Genomic DNA, 17,849 nt, shown 5'->3' with positions numbered 1-17,849 from the left:
ATACTGTACAATTAGTGTTCATCATCTCACTGTGTACAGTACAGTCAACACTGCTTGCTTCCTATAAGAACTGGCGTCGGTGTCTCCAGGCTCATTAGATCTTTCTCTTTTTCACACACCACCTTTATCTGCTGAAGGGTGGGGGTCCCTCAGGGGGGGGGGGGGGGGGGGGTGCTTGCTTGTGTTATGTAAGAGAATGACAGTACTGTACATTCAGACCCCCGGATACATTTACAGACCGTACAGAGACAGTCATCTGTCCTCAGTCATATGTCACCGCAGTCAAAAAAGGCTTCTGTTCTGTCAAAACTTTACATCTCTTTTAACCAACACGAACCCTATAGCTATAACGTCCCTATTCTGGGCATGTCATAATAACCTGAACATTCAAAGACAAAAATATGAGATATACAAGTTCCAACAGTGCGATGTGCGTGTATATCGTGCTATTCTTTCAATCTAAGAGAGTTGGTGTTAGAGGAGAGCGGAAAAAGGAGGGGACCAATTATTATAGAGCCTGCGGTCAATGGAAGTGGTTAAAGTCAGTGAGGACTGAGGACTGTCCCTGTGCCTTATCTTATATCACTAGATCACCCACAGATATACAGTACGTCTCACCGGCCTGGCTGTAAGGCCCCATCCTGACGACAACGGCGTTATCGGATGGTTGAAAAATGCAACAAAGTGAAAAACCCTCCTTCCAGAGTGGAAATCTTTGAAAACGCACCCGCCTTGCGTCTTCCGTGTAAACTCCGTGCAACGCAGGGCAATCTGCAAAGCACGCAAACGTTGTGGCTCACGTCGTCTCACGGTGCAGAGCTGTAGAACCACGCTGCTTTGGTTGAATGTAAACAACACACTGCTTTTGGCACGCGTGACTGGTCTGTCTGGCAGCGCGTCACTCCGTCTAAACGCAGAATATGAAGTGAGAATGCAACGACCGTTGTCATCTAAACCAGTGGTTCTGAAAGGGTGGTCCGGGGACCCTCAGGGGTCATTGAGGATCCCTCTCAATCCTCCAGTTTTCTGAAATAAATATTTTCACGATTTAAAAAAAATAGCAGACCTACAAGCTCGTAGCGCGCCACTCGGTGGCGCGCTACGAGCTTGTAGATCTGCTATTTTTCAATAGCTAAATTATAACATAATGTTTAAAACACCAAAAGGGGTTCCCGCCCAAAATGGGTTAAGAACCAAATGGACCCTTATGGGTCTGTAACTCAGAGAGTGTACGAATAGAATGGAACCAAATGGACCCGTTGGGGTTAAATGTTAAATTAACATTGATTTTACAATATCAATGGCATTAAATGGGGGATTGTAGGCTAGCCTAATCCATGTCAAACTGAGCGGCCCTTGAAATTAAAATGGTTGAGAATCACTGCTAGGGCCGTAGAAATCTTCTCTTATCCCTTGTCGTCCATGCATGGCGTATCTTTTCAAATGGGGCTCCGCGGCCTAATGAGAGCCAATTTGCGGGTCGTTGACATGAAAGAGTTTGAGAACCACTGGTCCAATCATGACCTGCAGAAGTGACACCTGTGTCCCTTTCACCTCGTCAACTTAAAGGGACACTTCACCCTTTTTGCAAAAAAAGATATGTTAATGACATTTAGAAGATTTAGAACACTTTCCTGGGGTCTTTATGTGTGTAATATGTGGTTTTAGATATTTTAGATTTTAGCAGTGAGCCCAGTGTCTCTGATGTCATAGACACTGGGCTCACTTACTTCCTGGACTACATGTTGTCTCAGTTAAGACAGCCCTCCCCTATCCACAAGGAGGTGCAGTGCACCAGAGCATTGTTTGAATTGTAGTCCAGGAAGGAAGTGAGCCCAGTGTCCATGACATCAGAGACACTGGGCTCACTGCTAAAATCTAAAATATCTAAAACCACATATTACACACATAAAGACCCCCAGTAAACTGTTCTAAATCTTCTAAACGTCATTAACATATATTTTTTTGCAAAAAGGGTGAAGTGTCCCTTTAAATAGACATAACAAGACTGGTCAGATGACGTACTGTGAGCAACTAGTCGGCAATTCCATTCAGATGGTCAAGTGCAGTACAGTGCATCTGTACAGCAACGCAGTCATCTCATTTATTTCATTAGACCTACTGTTACACTGACCAGAGCAATGGTTCTCAACCTGTGGGCCGGTCCCCTCAGGAATATATACTGTATATATGTCCAGATGACAGTGAAGTGACAATTTAAGGACTTTTAAGAATTTATTTTCTTCTTTTTTTTATCCCACGATTTTTGTAACACATTTTTTTTTACCCATGAAGTGCCAATTGTCTAATGTAATCCTGGGTGCCCCCCCCCCCCCCCTCTGCCAACCTGGGGAGAGCAACGGACTGACCTCATGCTATCTTCAGTTCATGAGGAGTTCAAGCCGCTTCTTTTCACCTGCCAGGGGAGAGACCTTTTTAATTCCCCATGAAGAAAAAAGGAAAAGCAAAAAAGGCCATTGTTGCACCAAAAGTAATCAGCAAAGTATAAAACCTGGTCAAACATTGTCCAAATTGTCAAATAATATAAGAAAGAGGCAACGGTTGTGAAAATAGCATGGTCTACGAGCTTGTAGATCGGCTATTTTCACAATATGTAGTCGAGTCAAACAAATGTAATGCTTCAACTACTACAATTCCAAGTGCTTAGAAGGGTCGGCGGGTTCCCCAGTTCACATAATTATGACTATTTGGGGGGGGGGGGGGGGGGGGGGGGGGCTGAAAAGGTTGAGAACCACTGCATGGGCTAGAGCAGAGCAAGAGACTATTTGTGGACCATGGGTCACCATCGACCGTGCAGGTTCCACCAGTTCCACCAGTCTATTCCTGGGGTCAGCAGGACTCCACTATGTAAATAAATACGTGTGCATTTTTGTAGTTGTGTACTTTATCTGTGACTGTAGTAAGTTTTTAACATGCTGCGTGTGTGTGTGTGTGTGTGTGTGTGTGTGTGTGTGTGTGTGTGTGTGTGTGTGTGTGTGTGTGTGTGTGTGTGTGTGTGTGTGTGTGGTTGCAGGCTTGCAGTAGCTGTACAGTGTTGGTAGTTGTGACCGTCGTTTAGTCAAAGCCGTGTTCCACACATTTTTCTTAACGTGCCTTTATTTTATAACAAGCTAATTTCAAACAAACAGCCAGTCGGAATGTAGTCTTCTTTGTAGCAAATAAATAAAATAAATAAAAACCCTGAAAGGTGAGTAGCTGTACATAATGTTTGTAGAATACGTCGGACTGCATTTTAAGTGCACAGCAAAAAGAAAAGAAAAAAAAGAGTGTTCGTTTAACTCTGTTAAAATGGGCCCTTTTACTGTGTAGCACAAGTGGATGACTTGCCGATGTTACTTGGGCAAGGAGTAGTTCACCCAAAAGATTACGTGTTTTCTATCAATTATACACACCTCATGAAGCCTAGAATTCATGGAGATTCCTAAGCCAATAATTTGATGACCGGCAGAAAGATTCTATATGTCTGCGGTTGAATTATGGCTTAGGAATGCGACAAAGAAATAGATGTAGAGGAATGGAGGAGACCATGGTGTTTTTTTTTGGTTGAGATGCATCCCATTTTGCCCATGCAACACAAGGGAGAGGGGAACTTTCAACTACTAGTAGCTCAATGGTCATTTCAACATCTCTGTAGAATTGAGTGAAGGTGTTTGTAAGCCGAACTTAGATATGGGTCAGCGGTTTCTGCTCAAAGGGATGTTTTGATGCCAGCAGCGCCGCTGTTAACGACAAGTGACAAATCCACAGAGTTGGTACCGTGTTTCCTGTGTTCAATTTGTTTTTAAAAAAAGAATGGCGTTTTGTACTGTATACACCTAAAGAACAAGAATCTGTGTGACAGACAGTTGAGTTGTTTGTTATTGATTTGTGTGTTAATTTATTTTAATGGCATTCCAAGCTTCTCAGGAAGATAGATGTTTGACAACTAATAAAGTTTTTAAAAGTTCAACATGGTTCACTGTGTTCTGTTTGGTCCCAAACATCAGGGGTGGAAAGTAACTAAGTTCATGTAGTCAAGGAGTACAATTTTGAGGTATTTCCAATATTCAATACTTTTAGCTTACTTCTACTCCACTACATCTCAGAGGCAAATATTATTCTCCAATAGTAGCTGCCCTCTTTACCATACTTAATTTTTTTGTTTCTTTCCTTGTGTAAGAGGTATTTGTAACATGACAAAAATTATCTGAGCAAAACTTACCAATGAACACAGACGAAAATGTGTTGCTGCAGTTTATGCATACGTGCTAGAATCAGGGCCGGATCAACACCTCTTAGGGCCCCTGGGCACTGAAGCTCGAAGGGCCCCCCTTCACTCGCGCGCAACATTTTTGCTGTTTCGGAGCCGTTTTGGGGCAGTTTTATGCCGTTATATTGGCCTATTTCCGGTCGCCTACCCCCCCAGAGTGACAGCCAATCTAGCGCATTGTTGCTGCGCTTTACACACAATTGCACTTTTCAGCTGCCCTTCTCACCAACAATAAACACCATTTATTTCATTCGGATTAGCAGAGAAATGTTCTGTGGAGCTAAAAAAAAAGAAAGAAAAAAAACGTTTTTTTTTTTAAGGGGCCCCTGGTGCCCAAGGGCACGTGCCCAAAGTGCCCATATGGTAGATCCGGCCCTGGCTAGAATTAATTATATTGCTGTATTGGGGGATGTTTTTGTTGAAATACCTTACCTGAACATTCTGCTGCTGCTGCTGTTTCGATTCCATGCCATCTGCGGGATTAGGATGTAGTCTTGTTCCATGTTTAGTAGCATGACAGGGGTTTGTCAGAGTTTCACCTTTCTGTGTTTGAGCGCAGCAGACAGCTGCATGCTGCATGCCATGCAGCAGAGTAAGTTTACACCCACACTGCAGTACGTGCGTGGCACCAGCACTGCACATTACATTATGTCTTAAGTTCTGCATATTATGCGTGGAGAGACATATGGCAACGGCTTTAAATATTGCATCAGAAAATCTACTCTATTGTCTAGCTCCAACAACCCATGATTTACAGTACATGACTTACATAATCACAGTGCCTGAGGATAGAAATGCTAAATATTCCGGAATGTGTGTCATGGTACAGACACATTGCTGCAGACATATACATAAACACAACGACAACAAAAGCTGTTGGTTACATTTGTTTATTCAGGATTTATGTACATGCATAATCCTATAATTAAAGGAGCATTCAGTGATTTGGGTGATTTGGAGAAAAAAAACGGTCCACCCGGTAACAAGTTGTGCACATGCACGCGCTCTACAGTGGGGGAAGTACAACAGACCAACAACACGTGCACCAATGCCCGCCCCACTCGATCATGATTGGAGGAAGGCCCCTCTCATCCTGATTGGATGAAGGCTTTGCCACCCAAAGCCCAAACCGAAACTAGGGTTTTTTGACCCCAGGGGCTCACTGGGGACAGGGAGGAACTCCTTATATGGTCAGCACACTTTATAGTAGGGAGGATTATCCAAAAAATAAGAAAAAATAAGTGATATTTGAATTAAGTGAATCACTGAATATACCTTTAAATATTCCATTTGCAAGTAAAAATCTTGAGGGTCGTTTCCCCCCCCCCCCCCACAGTCAGGCTTAATGCTCAACAAAAAGGGTCCCCAGACATCGAATGCTACCCAGAAAACCACCCCGGGTATAACATTGTAACTGCCACAGCTTAGTACAGTGATGTTTGTGTTAACATGGACTACCAGTGTATCGTTGACAGTTGACAACAAAACTGGAATAACCCATTTTGGGCGGGAACCCCTTTTGGTGTAAGCATTATGTTATGCTTTAGCTATTGAAAAATAGCAGATCTACAAGCTCATAGCGCGCCACCGAGTGGCGCGCTACGAGCTTGTAGGTCTGCTATTTTTGAAAAATCGAAGAACGACTGACATAGAAACATAGCTTTTTCAGAAAACTGTCAGGATGTAGAAGACATTTTTAGAATCTGATCTCAGGTCAAAACTGGAATAAACACAGAACACTTATAGGATGTGTTGTGCTTGGTCCCAAAAGCACGGCTCAAAAAGGAAAAAGCCTCAGTCATCTCCCTATCTTGCATGCCTTCAACTTTTCATCTTTCACTGACATGAAACATTCCGGATGACTCGAGTGAAGCAGCAAACAGAGAATATTACAGCGGCTTGATCGTAGAGAATGTTAATTCTCCACAATCGGCTCCATAAGGGCTTTAAAGGCCCTCTTCAGACCGTGCCAGTGTTGATTATACAACATTAACTGTGCAGCGTTTTCAAAGACAAGATTTGTATTAAAACCCACACGAACCCTAGCAGCCCTATTCAAACATCGTGAGCTTGTAGATCAGCTATTCCCTGTGAATAGATACTGTATGTTGAAAAAAGGAGCGTACCGAGTTTAGAACCCTGAGAGACCCAGGCCAACTCAGTACAGTATACAGTTGGAGGCTGTCGATATTGTCCTTTTCTTTTTGCTGAGGTTTGCGTGATCTGCGCAAAAGGACAGTTAACCCATTTTGGGCGGGAACCCCTTTTGGTGTTTTAAACATTAAGTTATAATTTAGCTATTGAAAAATAGCAGATCTACAAGCTCATAGCGCACCACCGAGTGGCGCGCTACGAGCTTGTAGGTCTGCTATTTTTGAAAAATCGTGAAAATATTTATTTCAGAAAACTGGAGGATTTAGAAGGATTTTTTAAAATTTTGAGGTCAGGCCTAAATGGGTCAAATGATAAGGGACAATATCGGTGGCACCCAACTGTAGGGTTTAAGTTGCTTCCATGATATGATGCTGTATTTATAGACCTGGGTAACTATACAGTACACTACAGGCATCAGGGTCGTGCAGAGAGCACTGAGGGGGCAGGTGCCCGAACCCCAGAAAATGCCACGCGAGCACCAATTTTTGGGGTGGTCACATCAGAAATGTAGTACATTGGATGTCTAATGGCGCAATAACTTGTCCCATGTCATTGGAAAGTAAAATAAGAAATACATTCTAATTTCCATGTAAACATTAAATAAAATATATAATATTTTTAGCGGCCACAGATGTTGGGGACGACGACTTTGAGACAGGGAGGGGGGGGGGCTCCCTCCCTCTGCACGTGCCTGACATGCATGATATGATGTTGTATTTATAGACCTGGGTAACTGCATGCATCAGGGACTAGGTAGAGTGAGGAAGACTCATTATGAGAGCATGAAACATCATCCCTATAGAGACAGCATGCGACAATACAGCAGTGTTGATTTCATCAACTACCTTTTTTCACTGACGAAAACAAAGTAAAAAAAACTAAGCCATGATGACGAAGACTAAGACTAAATGTATTTGCCAACACATACAAACTAGAATGTCAGGGAGGGACTAGTGTAGAAGAGATCCAGTGGAACTAAAAGACAAGTCATTTTATGTTTGGTTGCGCTCGGGTGTTTGTTTTTAACCATTTTTGGGGAATCAGCTGTTGATACGATTTCAAAGAAGTCTTGCCTACATAAATAAATATGAATAAAAAAACAATATACTGTACAAAGAAATAGGCTGCATCAAATAGCCCAGTATTATACACATAATAACCCTTTAAAACAGGATTGGAGGATGTATGTTGTTCACGCAAAGTTCTTTCGTAGCCTCTGCTGCTGTCCTTCAGATATGATATCTGCACCTCCTCGCTCTTCTCTAACACTTGGTGATACTCATCATGGAGTGTTGCCAATATGGAAGAAGCAGCTGGAAGCAATCAGAGGTTAGAGATCCTGTGAGAGCTACAGTAAGGGATATACAGGGCTTCTAGGGGGCGAAGGAAGGCTCGGGAGTGGAGATGGTTTGGTTTGGGTCTACTCTACAGGAGAGGACTAACTCAGAGAGATACGGTGGAAGAGGTCGTATACAATCAGGTCCCTCATTGAGGGAAAATGAAGGGGAGCTTTTAAGAGGGCGAATGGACACTTGTTATATCTCCTTCCCTCTTTCCATCCAATCATTTCCCTGAAAACCCACGTTTTAAAAATGAAATGACATCTACTGTACACTTGGTCCCCATTTTTCCGAGTACCTCCGATAATATATTAGAAACAGGACGTCGGCACAGCCCCCGGGACGTTACTCTGTAGCTGCCTGTGACTTAAGGAGGAGGTGGAAGGACTAAGTATATAAGCTGGTCTTAAGCAGAGTAGATGTTGCTAGGCGTGTATTCCAGCAGGAACTCCCCCACTCCCGCAGAGTAGACCACCTGGGCGATGCCAAAGAGAGGGGCGATGACCAGAGCCCTGCAGGTGGCTCCCTTCATGAACGCCCCTGGACCCTCCTTCCTCATGATCTTACTGCAGGGGAGGACAGAGTTAAACGGTTAGCAAACTATTTGTCTGCATTCAAAAACAGAAATGAGGGCCACTGTATACGTCATAGTAAAAAGTGGCTGCCACATGATGTCACAGGGGCCGGGGCACACAGAAAGCCAGGCGTTGGAGGGGCTAGCCCCTCAAAAAAACAAACAAAACAAACAACTTTGGAACTTGTTAAGGGTTCAAACACGTATTTTTCTCTGTAGATGCAGCTGTGAGTTATGTTTATACTTGGATGCATGCCGTGGCCCGTGACACGGACCAAGAATAGGTCTGCTGTACATGTGCAGGGTCATATAGTGCAGCGTCAAAATTGCAAAGCGTTGTGAGATTGTAGTGCTGCTACTTTCGGTGACCTAGCTGGCACACAACTACAAGTAAGCATACAAATCGGGCTTTAGTATTACCTGATGCAGTCCACCACTCCTTTGTAGGTCTCCTCATTTGCCCCTTTTTTGAGGGATTGTAGCCTTGTCTTCACCACTGCACAACAGAAGAGGACAGAGCTTTAACTGCAAGAACTGAATCGCAGAAGCCCACAATAGCATTTTCAACTCAATAGCATTTTCAACACACAATAGCATTTTTCAACTCAATGGAAGTGGAACCGTACGTTGGCCAGATCTTGGCCGAGCCACTTACCGTCACATGGGCTGACCGCCACTGCCGCGGTGCATCCGGCCGCCAGTCCTGACAGGAAGGACCAATAGAAGGGCACGGTGGGGTCTTCCGCAGAGTGACGACCCAGCTGTTGCAGGTGAGCGAACAGCGGGAAGTACACCATGGAGAATGGGATATCCCTAGAAATGCACATATAAAGAAAAGAAGGTACTCGCACACTGTGGGCTCCGATGCTCGTGAAGTGCCTTTATTTGCACAAAAAATTTACTGTGACGTTTCGAGTGCAATGCTCTTCCTCATATCCCTAGAAATGGCCAACGATATGCTTAATGTCACATCACAAGTTTATAGGTGAAATGAATTTGAAGCTCCCAATGATTGCAGTTACAAAATATAGTCATTGGAAGGTCCAATCTGCTCAGTTCAAGGTTGTTGTATGCATGACTTTGAGGACATTACCGCATAATGGTTAATGTTTTTGGGCCTAAAAGTGGTAATTGTTTTGGCCGAGCCGAGTGTCGAGACGGCCCAGTTAGGGCCAGCGGCCTTAATTTTCAGGCCCGTTGAGAACTGTTACACATAAGTGCGATGGTGGTCCTATATCATTTAACTTTGTCACCTCATTAGCGTGGCTCCCAAGCCTCTGTACAGTCCTGACACTCCCTTGGTCCTCAACAGTTCTCGGGTGATCTGCGTGGCTGACACTCTGATCACTTGGTTGGCGTTGTAGGAGCGACTGAGGACAGCACTGGTTCCCCCCATCTTTAGAGCGGGCACCAAACTGGGCATCACCCTCTGCTGGGCCACTGGCAGAGATACAGAGATGCAGTATTATTGTGACTGTCTGAAAACTGCATGGAACGTGCAGAGTAATGGTTTACACTACAGGACACTGAGCGCACTGCCAATACAAACTAATAGGCGAGTGCGCTCCCGGTGCGCATTTCCGAACGCACCCATTATTGGATACAGGTGATGGATACAGGAGAGAGTTTACAAACTTAACCAGTTTGGTTACATGCTCTCGGAGTTAAATTAAAAGGAGCACTTCACACACATTTTCACCCTTATCTTCATATAAGTGATTCTCATAAATGCTTCTGTCTATTCACTCTGTGTCTCAGAGGTTGGCTGTGGACGTCAATTCAGATATACTAATGACATTATCATTCTGTTATCGACACAAGAAGAACGGTCCCGATGTGCAAATTGGTCGTCCGACCAGTGTATAGGGGGTGAGAAATGTTTTGCTCAGGATAGCTGGCACTCGACAGCACACACTTTTATCTGGAAATGATTGATTAGAGCTCTTGGGGCCGCCACCGAAAGAATCTCGACTTATTCTCAAACTTGAAATGAGTCAGAGGCCCCGCTCGTGGAATGCCCATGTGCCCAGCGGGCCACTTTTGGTAAGAGGAACTGGCGCTGCAGGTGCTGTGGTTTCCATTAGCGTGGAATCCCCACCGATTATGTCATTAGTAGGCAGGTTTTTTAAAGATGGAGTGCCGTGATTTTTGTCTTTTTTCCCAGTTTTTCATGTGTTTATGAGGTGACGTGGCGTGTGCAATATTACTTCCCTTTGTATTTTGGGTGTAGTAACACATTTGGGACACCTTGACAGTCAAACGTGGCAATGAAAAAAACAGTGATATAGTGACATCACAATATCCTCCCCTCCCCCTTCATACAACAACATATGTGAGTTCAGGTGCATCGCCAGACAACCACCAGGCAAACCAGGCATACTTAATGAACTGGTAGGTGTGTCCAGTTGTCCACATAAAAACAACATTTAACAAATACTGTACACTTTTTGGAAAAAAATCTTCCTCTTTATATAACAATATTACCTGATGATGTGGGTGGGGAAAAAAATCACGGCACTCCATTTTTAACTATTCACAGTCCACCTCTGACACGCAGAGCGAGTAGGAAGAAAAGGTATATGCCTATACCGTCTTACCATTAGTATTAGTGAGGGCCAATTATATGAAGATGAGGTTGAACATTCATGGGTGAAGTGCTATCTTAACAGTAACACAGTAACACAGGCAGGCTATGTACATAGATAGATAGATACATACATAGCCTGCCTGCATCCTGGAGCTGGATCTTCAGCATCTCCATGGGCGTGGTCACAATGACCTGGCACATCCCTGCACCGCAGCCGGCCAGCATCTGTTTTCCCACCGTCAGTCGGCCACTGAAACCATGAACACAAACATTTTAAATTCCGCAATAAATTAATAATGCATTGTTCTCTCTTACAGTTTCAAATGGATACATTAACCCGTTAAAACCAGGAAAGCATCCGTGTCATTTTTTATTTTAGTTATACATTGGTTGACTATTCAAAAATCTTGAAATGTGTTCAAATACTGAATATACCGTATATATATACTTTTAAAGCAAACATTTTTAATTCAAATCTTTGCTTCTGGGGGCTTCCTATAGAACAAAACAATTTCAGATGGGGGGTCCGGGGCCAAATACATATCATTTTGGGGGTCTTTGACATGAAGAAAGTTGAGCATCACTGATATTATACAGTAGCAACATACGTATTTTCAGAAAACAGTTAGGATTTAGTAGACATTTTGTAGAATCGGGTCCTCAGGTCTTGATGGGTTGAATACATTTGTTCTCTCTTAGAGTCTTAAGTTAATACTTGAGGGTTTTTACTGCATTCAACTTGTTTCAATGTGAGAATCTGTCCATTTCCACTGACCCGTCTTTACTCAGCTGGTGGCGGAAGAAGTCATTGGCGGCCAGTTTGATGGCCTTCTCGGGTGTTACCAAGGTGAGGTTCACAGCAGCTCCTACAATAACAACAATAAACAATGACACAAGGAGTTAAGTGACAGTCTCGAACATTTAACACACCACATACATTTAGTATTTTGGTATTTTATTTTGTAGAGTGTTCTTGGGTTTCTGGTATTTTTAGTAGTGTGTTTCCTGTCTGCCCTTGTTGTTGTTGTTGCCTGCCTTGTCTCACCCACCCTGTGATGATTCATCTTCACCTGTGTGTGTCCTGTAACTTAGCCCCAGCCTATCTCGTGTTTGATTGTCATTTGAGTGGCACCTGTGTCTAGTTAATTCCCTGTGTATAAATGTTTGTTTCAGCGAGTGTTGCCACTTTCAGATTCATGTGCCTCTTTTGTTCAAGTTTTTTTGTTTTGGTGCCTGTCTGCCTGCGTCCAGGTCAAACTTTGAAACCCCCCTATTGATTGATTGATTGAAGTATTTATTAACAGCATATCGTCGCCCATAATCCATCTCGCCCCCGTTTTTTTTTCCGCCGACCTCACGCTGACCGCTAGGTGCGGCGGTTCTTGTATTCTTAATTTTGTTTTACTGAGAATAAGGTTACAAATAAGTTTAGGACCACCATTGTTGAACAAGAACCAGGCACCACCACTGTCATCGAACAAGGACAAGTCACCGCCACTGTTGAACAAGAACCAGGCACCACCACAGACTCAGAGTCTGTCACTGTTCCAGTTTTTGTTTTGTTTTAGTATTAGTTGACTAATCCTCCCACTGCATCCTTATGCCTTTTTAGTTGTAATAAGTTACGTTCAGTTCATGTCGGTTGGCATCGTGTCCAGTGGCAGCCTCTCGCTGTCGCCCCCAAGTGGAGAGCCAGGGTACTTTACACATTTTGCTGGGAGACTCAAATATGTTTATTTTGGAAAGGATGCAACAGGATTCTGTTTGGCTCCTTTTTTTTCTTTTTAGCAGCTGTTGTCAAAGCAAAATGCTATGCTAAAAATACTAATGTACTCAATAACTGTTCGTGTATGAATAAATTGGTTCAACGTGAAAAAAAAAACAAAGAAATAATACAACAGAATAAAATTGTGTGAAGAAAAGAAAAATGGAACAGCTTGGGTTAAAACAACATTCAGATTAAACCAGTATGCAATGGCAGAAGGAAAAACGAGGGTTGTGGATGAAATGCACAACAGTCTAGGCCATGGAAACAAAGGTTTTTAGTCTAGACTTAAATGTGTCGAGGGAAGGGAGAGGAAGTCGTAGTTAACTCCTAGGTTAAGGTTATCTATTTTAAACATTTATGTGCATGTATAAAACATGATGAATTAATGCATTTTGGGGCTGCGTCCTTTGGCAAGCCTCCATGGAACATGAGCAAACACAACACACACGCCGCGCACATAGCTTCAGGGCCTACAGTGGCATTCATTCACAGCACAATATGATCATTTAACACGGAATCACAGTAGCCCAACCCACATAACTAGTTTCGTCCCACACGTCGGAGCACATGCACACACATCAAACCAGGGTCACTCCATTGTGTTCATGTCGAGTGCCATTCATACCCGCTTAGCCTACATGCTGTGGCATGTTTCAGCACAAGGATTAAGTTTGTTGGAAGCATAAACGGATTGCATCACAGATCTGCCTGTTATACAACGAACGCCAGGTTTATCTTGGGTCACGATCACTCGAGCAAAGGGAGACTATAAGGTCTTCTTGGCCAATTTGGCAAAGGCAATTACCCTGCTAAGTGGATGCTACGTGTATAGGCTACCGTGTGAAATGAGAACGATAGTATAGGCCTACTACACAAAGAAACCCACCCTTGCTTTGTGCTCTGTCCAAGAGTGGAGGGCCAAGCAAGGACGCTTTTATGAGCTTTACAACCTGTTTATTCTTGTTTTTGCTTATCTATCTATCTATCTATCTATCTATCTATCTATCTATCTATCTATCTATATACACATACAGTATATGGGTAGTGTTCAGTAAGTACAGTAGTCTTACCTCTGTACATGCCGAAGTAGCCTTCAGATTGAACTGTCTTCAGAAGGCAATCCATCCTGAGAAAAACACCTTTGAATGTTACATGTAATCTCGCAATGAATTACAGTCAGCACACGATCATATTGTAGGCTACATGAATTAAGTGGTAAACCTTTTAACAAACAACTTTTTTCTTTTAGACAAAAAATATCCCATTTTGGGCGCGCGCCACCGAGTGGCGCGCTACGAGCTTGTAGGTCTGCTATTTTTGAAAAATCGAAGAACGACTGACATAGAAACAGCTTTTTCAGAAAACTGTCATTTTCAAACATTTTTAGAATCTGATCTTATTTCAAAATGGGTTATACTGAGCACATTTATTGTGGCTTGAATGTGTGTATGTGACGTGTGTGGTCTCACATGTTCTTGTAGAGCTGCTGGCCGCTGCGCTGGTTCTGCAGCCGGGTCTTGGCCAGGTCGATGGGGAACACACAGGTGACTCCCACCATGCCTGCGATCCCTCCATTGATCAGTTTGGCCGGGAGGCTGTTTCAATATAGACATGGGGTGCAAAATTATTCCTATTCATCCGAGCATAACGGGTCCATTTGGTTACATTTGTAGGCTACACTCTCTGAGTCACATTGACACTCAGGATCACTTAACACACTTGTGTGCGACTTTAGCTATTTTTTTATTTGAATCCTGGGATTTTTTCCACCCGACAGACATAATGGGTAATGTTAATATATTCACGAATGATTTTGAATGTGCAAAAATGTGAGAGGAAAAAGTCGAAAGGGATCAAGTTGAACAACGTTTGACTTTAACAGACTTCAACAGTGACTGACTGGTGACTGCCTTGGGAATCTGCAGGGTCCCAAAATAACCACAGTCTGATCATGCAAGTATCACTCTCAGAGGCAACACTCATCCTACCCAGTGGTCGAAAGTATCTACATTATTATTATTATTATCAAGTACTGTATTCAAGTACAAATTTGAAGTATCTTTTGTTTTGTTTTTGAGTATTTTCAATGCTTTTACTTCTGTTCCACTATACATCTCAGAGGCAAATATTGTAATTTTTTACTCCACTACAAACTTCAGTTACTAATTACTTTGTGGATTTGAGTTATTAAACATACGTTAACCACTCAACCGAAAGCTGAAGTGAAATGGGACATTCTGCATGCTGAGTACTTCCTACTTTTGGTATGCTTTGTACATTTTGATACTTTTACTCAAGTACATTTTGAATTCCAGACTTTTACTTGTTACACAGTATTTCTAAATTGCAGAATTGATACTTTTCACTTAAGTAAGAGTACTTTTTCCACCACTCCACACACACGCACAAACAGATGCACACACACACACACGCACGCATGCGCACACACGCGCACACACACACACACACACACACACACACACACACACACACACACACACACACACACACACACACACACACACACACACACACACACACACACACACACACACACACACACACACAGAGAGAGAGAGATGGGATGGAAGGGTCAAACAGGCCTGTTTTGTATAGAATCACATATAACATCCGGATCATCATGCAGAACTGAGCAGGCTCATTCCCATTCTACCTGACAATGTCTGATTTGTACTCAGTTACAAAGTAGATCTACACGCTCACAATGCATCACGCTGCGATGCATTGTGAGCTTGTAGATCTGCTATTTTCATGTGCGCGACACTGGAACGCCAAGTGTCGGAAGTACAGGGTTCCTACCTGATCTGCTGTTGCTGGGCCATGATGTTTAATTCTTGATACACGCAAGCGAGATGGTTCAGAAATCAGAATAGAGGGCCGTAGGGGCAGCTAGAGCAGGCAGCCTGAGAGTCCCTGGGTAGACACCGAGAAGGCAAGAAGCAGAGAGACACACGGGGTCATATATATAGGCAGGCACTGGCAGGCCCGGCCCTGCGGAGCCACGGTAAAGTTACACCTCATTCCACACCCACCCACTGTACTACCCACCCACTACTACCAGCCAAAAGGACTGAGGACATGGGTGTCGCTCACACAAATCACACTCCCTAATGACTAGCAAGCATGCACGTTCATGTTATTGGATCGGTTTTAAATACCGCGCAGCAATCCATCGTCCTTTAATGTGATCTATTGAAAAGGCATGACCCAGCCTGATGCGATCGTTTAAAATAATATTCTAGACTAGTAGAGCAGTGAAAAAACTCCCAACACTCCCGAGTAGAGATGCAAACCGACATCACAAATGTTACGGAGCGTACGCTCCATGAATGCAAATTGGCATGACAAAATCATAAATGTTTAACTGATTTCAACTGAGCAGCTCAAGAGGACTGCACGTGGTCATTTGTTAAAACAACAGCTATCTGCAGACATGGAGTGTGCACAGAATAATTCTTCCTACTTCTGGGCCCTTTCCCTACTGAAAAGGCCTTTGCAAGTTACATAAGAGTGTCTTTGAATGTGTTTCACAAAGACAAGTCTCAAGTCTGGGATGTGTTGTACAAGTTGGCAGGAACTTCTCACCAACCTGTCCTGCAAGTTCAGTTTAAAGTTTCTGGAACGCCTTGCCCGAGGAGGGTAAGGCGTTCATCATAATAGATCAGGTGACACCCTGCTAGGGTGGCGATTGGCTCTTGTCTCAGACCTTCCCCGAGGTGATTGGTGGAGTGACGATCAGTGGAGTGACGCCCTGATCAGGTGACACCCTGCTAGGGTGGCGATTGGCTCTTGTCTCAGACCTTCCCCCGAGGTGATTGGTGGAGTGACGAGCACTCAGCATGTGACCTCTACAATGAGCTTCCTCCCACTGAAGGAAATGCCACGATCAGCCGATATATAACTCCCCACAACTGTAAAGACATTATCAGTCATGGTGTCTGTAGATTATTACATATATTTATCTCAAAATAATAATAACAATGCATAGTAAAATTCTACTGCCACTGAAACTATATAGAATTTTTTGTTTAAACCCTGTTGAATGTTGCAGACAGTGCTGGTTGGAGGGTGGAGTCGGAGGTGATCAGGGAAAGGGGAGACACCTGGCCACTGTCTCCCCACAGACTATATAAAAGACCTGCCCTGGCCATAGGTGCATTTCATCTTTACATCTGGACCATGTTGCTGCCTGGGGCATGGCCCCACAGAGAGCATTAATTGTTTAATTTGGTAGTTTCCCTTGTGTTTGCATTGATGTAGTCATGTTTAGCAGTATATCCCTGCTTTACTGTTTGCACTTTTGTTATCATTATATTTTTGAGGGGCAGTAGCCCCAGCTAACACAAACTTTGGTCTGAAGTTTAGACCAGTGAAACAATAGTTTAGACTCTAAACCATTGTTTCTCAAACTCCTAACGGACACTTGCACGTCTTTAACTCTGTGAGACCCAGGTCAGGTGGTGGCCTCCTGGTGGTGCTATAATAGGCCAATTTGAAAAGGGTGCCATTTCTTCTTACGCATGGCAATTGAATGATTTGAGGCATTTTGTTCCAAAAATGTGTTTTGCAAAAATCCACCTGTTGGTGGCGCCATAACAGGCCAATGTGAAAAGGGTGGGATATTCCTTATTCCTCAGCCCAGTAGGAAAGTCTGTGAAAGATTCCACCTAAATTGCACGCTGCGTTCATGATTTGAGGGTTTTTGTTCAAATGGGCCAATCCTGCAAACTTTGAAAGCCAATGTTAGCCAATTCGGATGGAATATGAAATATCGGACAGATCCGTCTTGAACACATGACTATAGAGATACTGTGTAAAGATTAGCGGGATTTTTGGACAGAATCTGGAGGAGTAATATCCAAAAATCACACCCGTGTGAAGTGAGGGGCGCTAATATATTAAAGTCTAACACGGACGGACGAACGGACACACAGTGCAAAACATACTCTCTCCCCATGCCTTCAGCCTGGTGGAGACAAAAGGTGGGGGAGAGTAGTCTGAATTGGGTTCTGGAGCAGTGCCCCACCTCATACATCGGACTCAACTGCCAGCCGTGAACGATTCCAAGTTGGTGGGACCACATCTACTAGAGATGCTGTGAAAGTGCACCATCTAGCTTCTCCTGTGAGAATTAT

At 43.5% G+C, this 17,849-nt stretch overlaps 1 protein-coding gene across 1 annotated transcript; it reads right to left on the bottom strand.

Moving 5' to 3' along the window:
- Positions 1-6,685: 6,685 nt before the first annotated feature.
- Positions 6,686-16,340, bottom strand: LOC306917634 (mitochondrial glutamate carrier 1-like). The gene is made up of 10 exons (XM_079495931.1): positions 16,304-16,340; positions 15,514-15,627; positions 14,163-14,288; positions 13,764-13,819; positions 11,701-11,791; positions 11,057-11,175; positions 9,592-9,778; positions 8,994-9,151; positions 8,759-8,834; positions 6,686-8,330 (listed from the first exon to the last, which is right to left on the bottom strand). Exons 2-10 carry the CDS (start codon positions 15,534-15,536, stop codon positions 8,171-8,173), a joined length of 996 nt encoding a protein of 331 aa, XP_079352057.1. The 5' UTR covers positions 15,537-15,627; positions 16,304-16,340; the 3' UTR covers positions 6,686-8,170.
- Between the last annotated feature and the right edge of the window lie 1,509 nt (positions 16,341-17,849).

Source organism: Electrona antarctica, assembly GCF_951216825.1.
Source record: "Electrona antarctica genome assembly, chromosome: 2".
Classification (NCBI taxonomy): Eukaryota; Metazoa; Chordata; class Actinopteri; order Myctophiformes; family Myctophidae; genus Electrona; species Electrona antarctica.
This window is presented reverse-complemented; position numbering and strand designations above follow the sequence as displayed.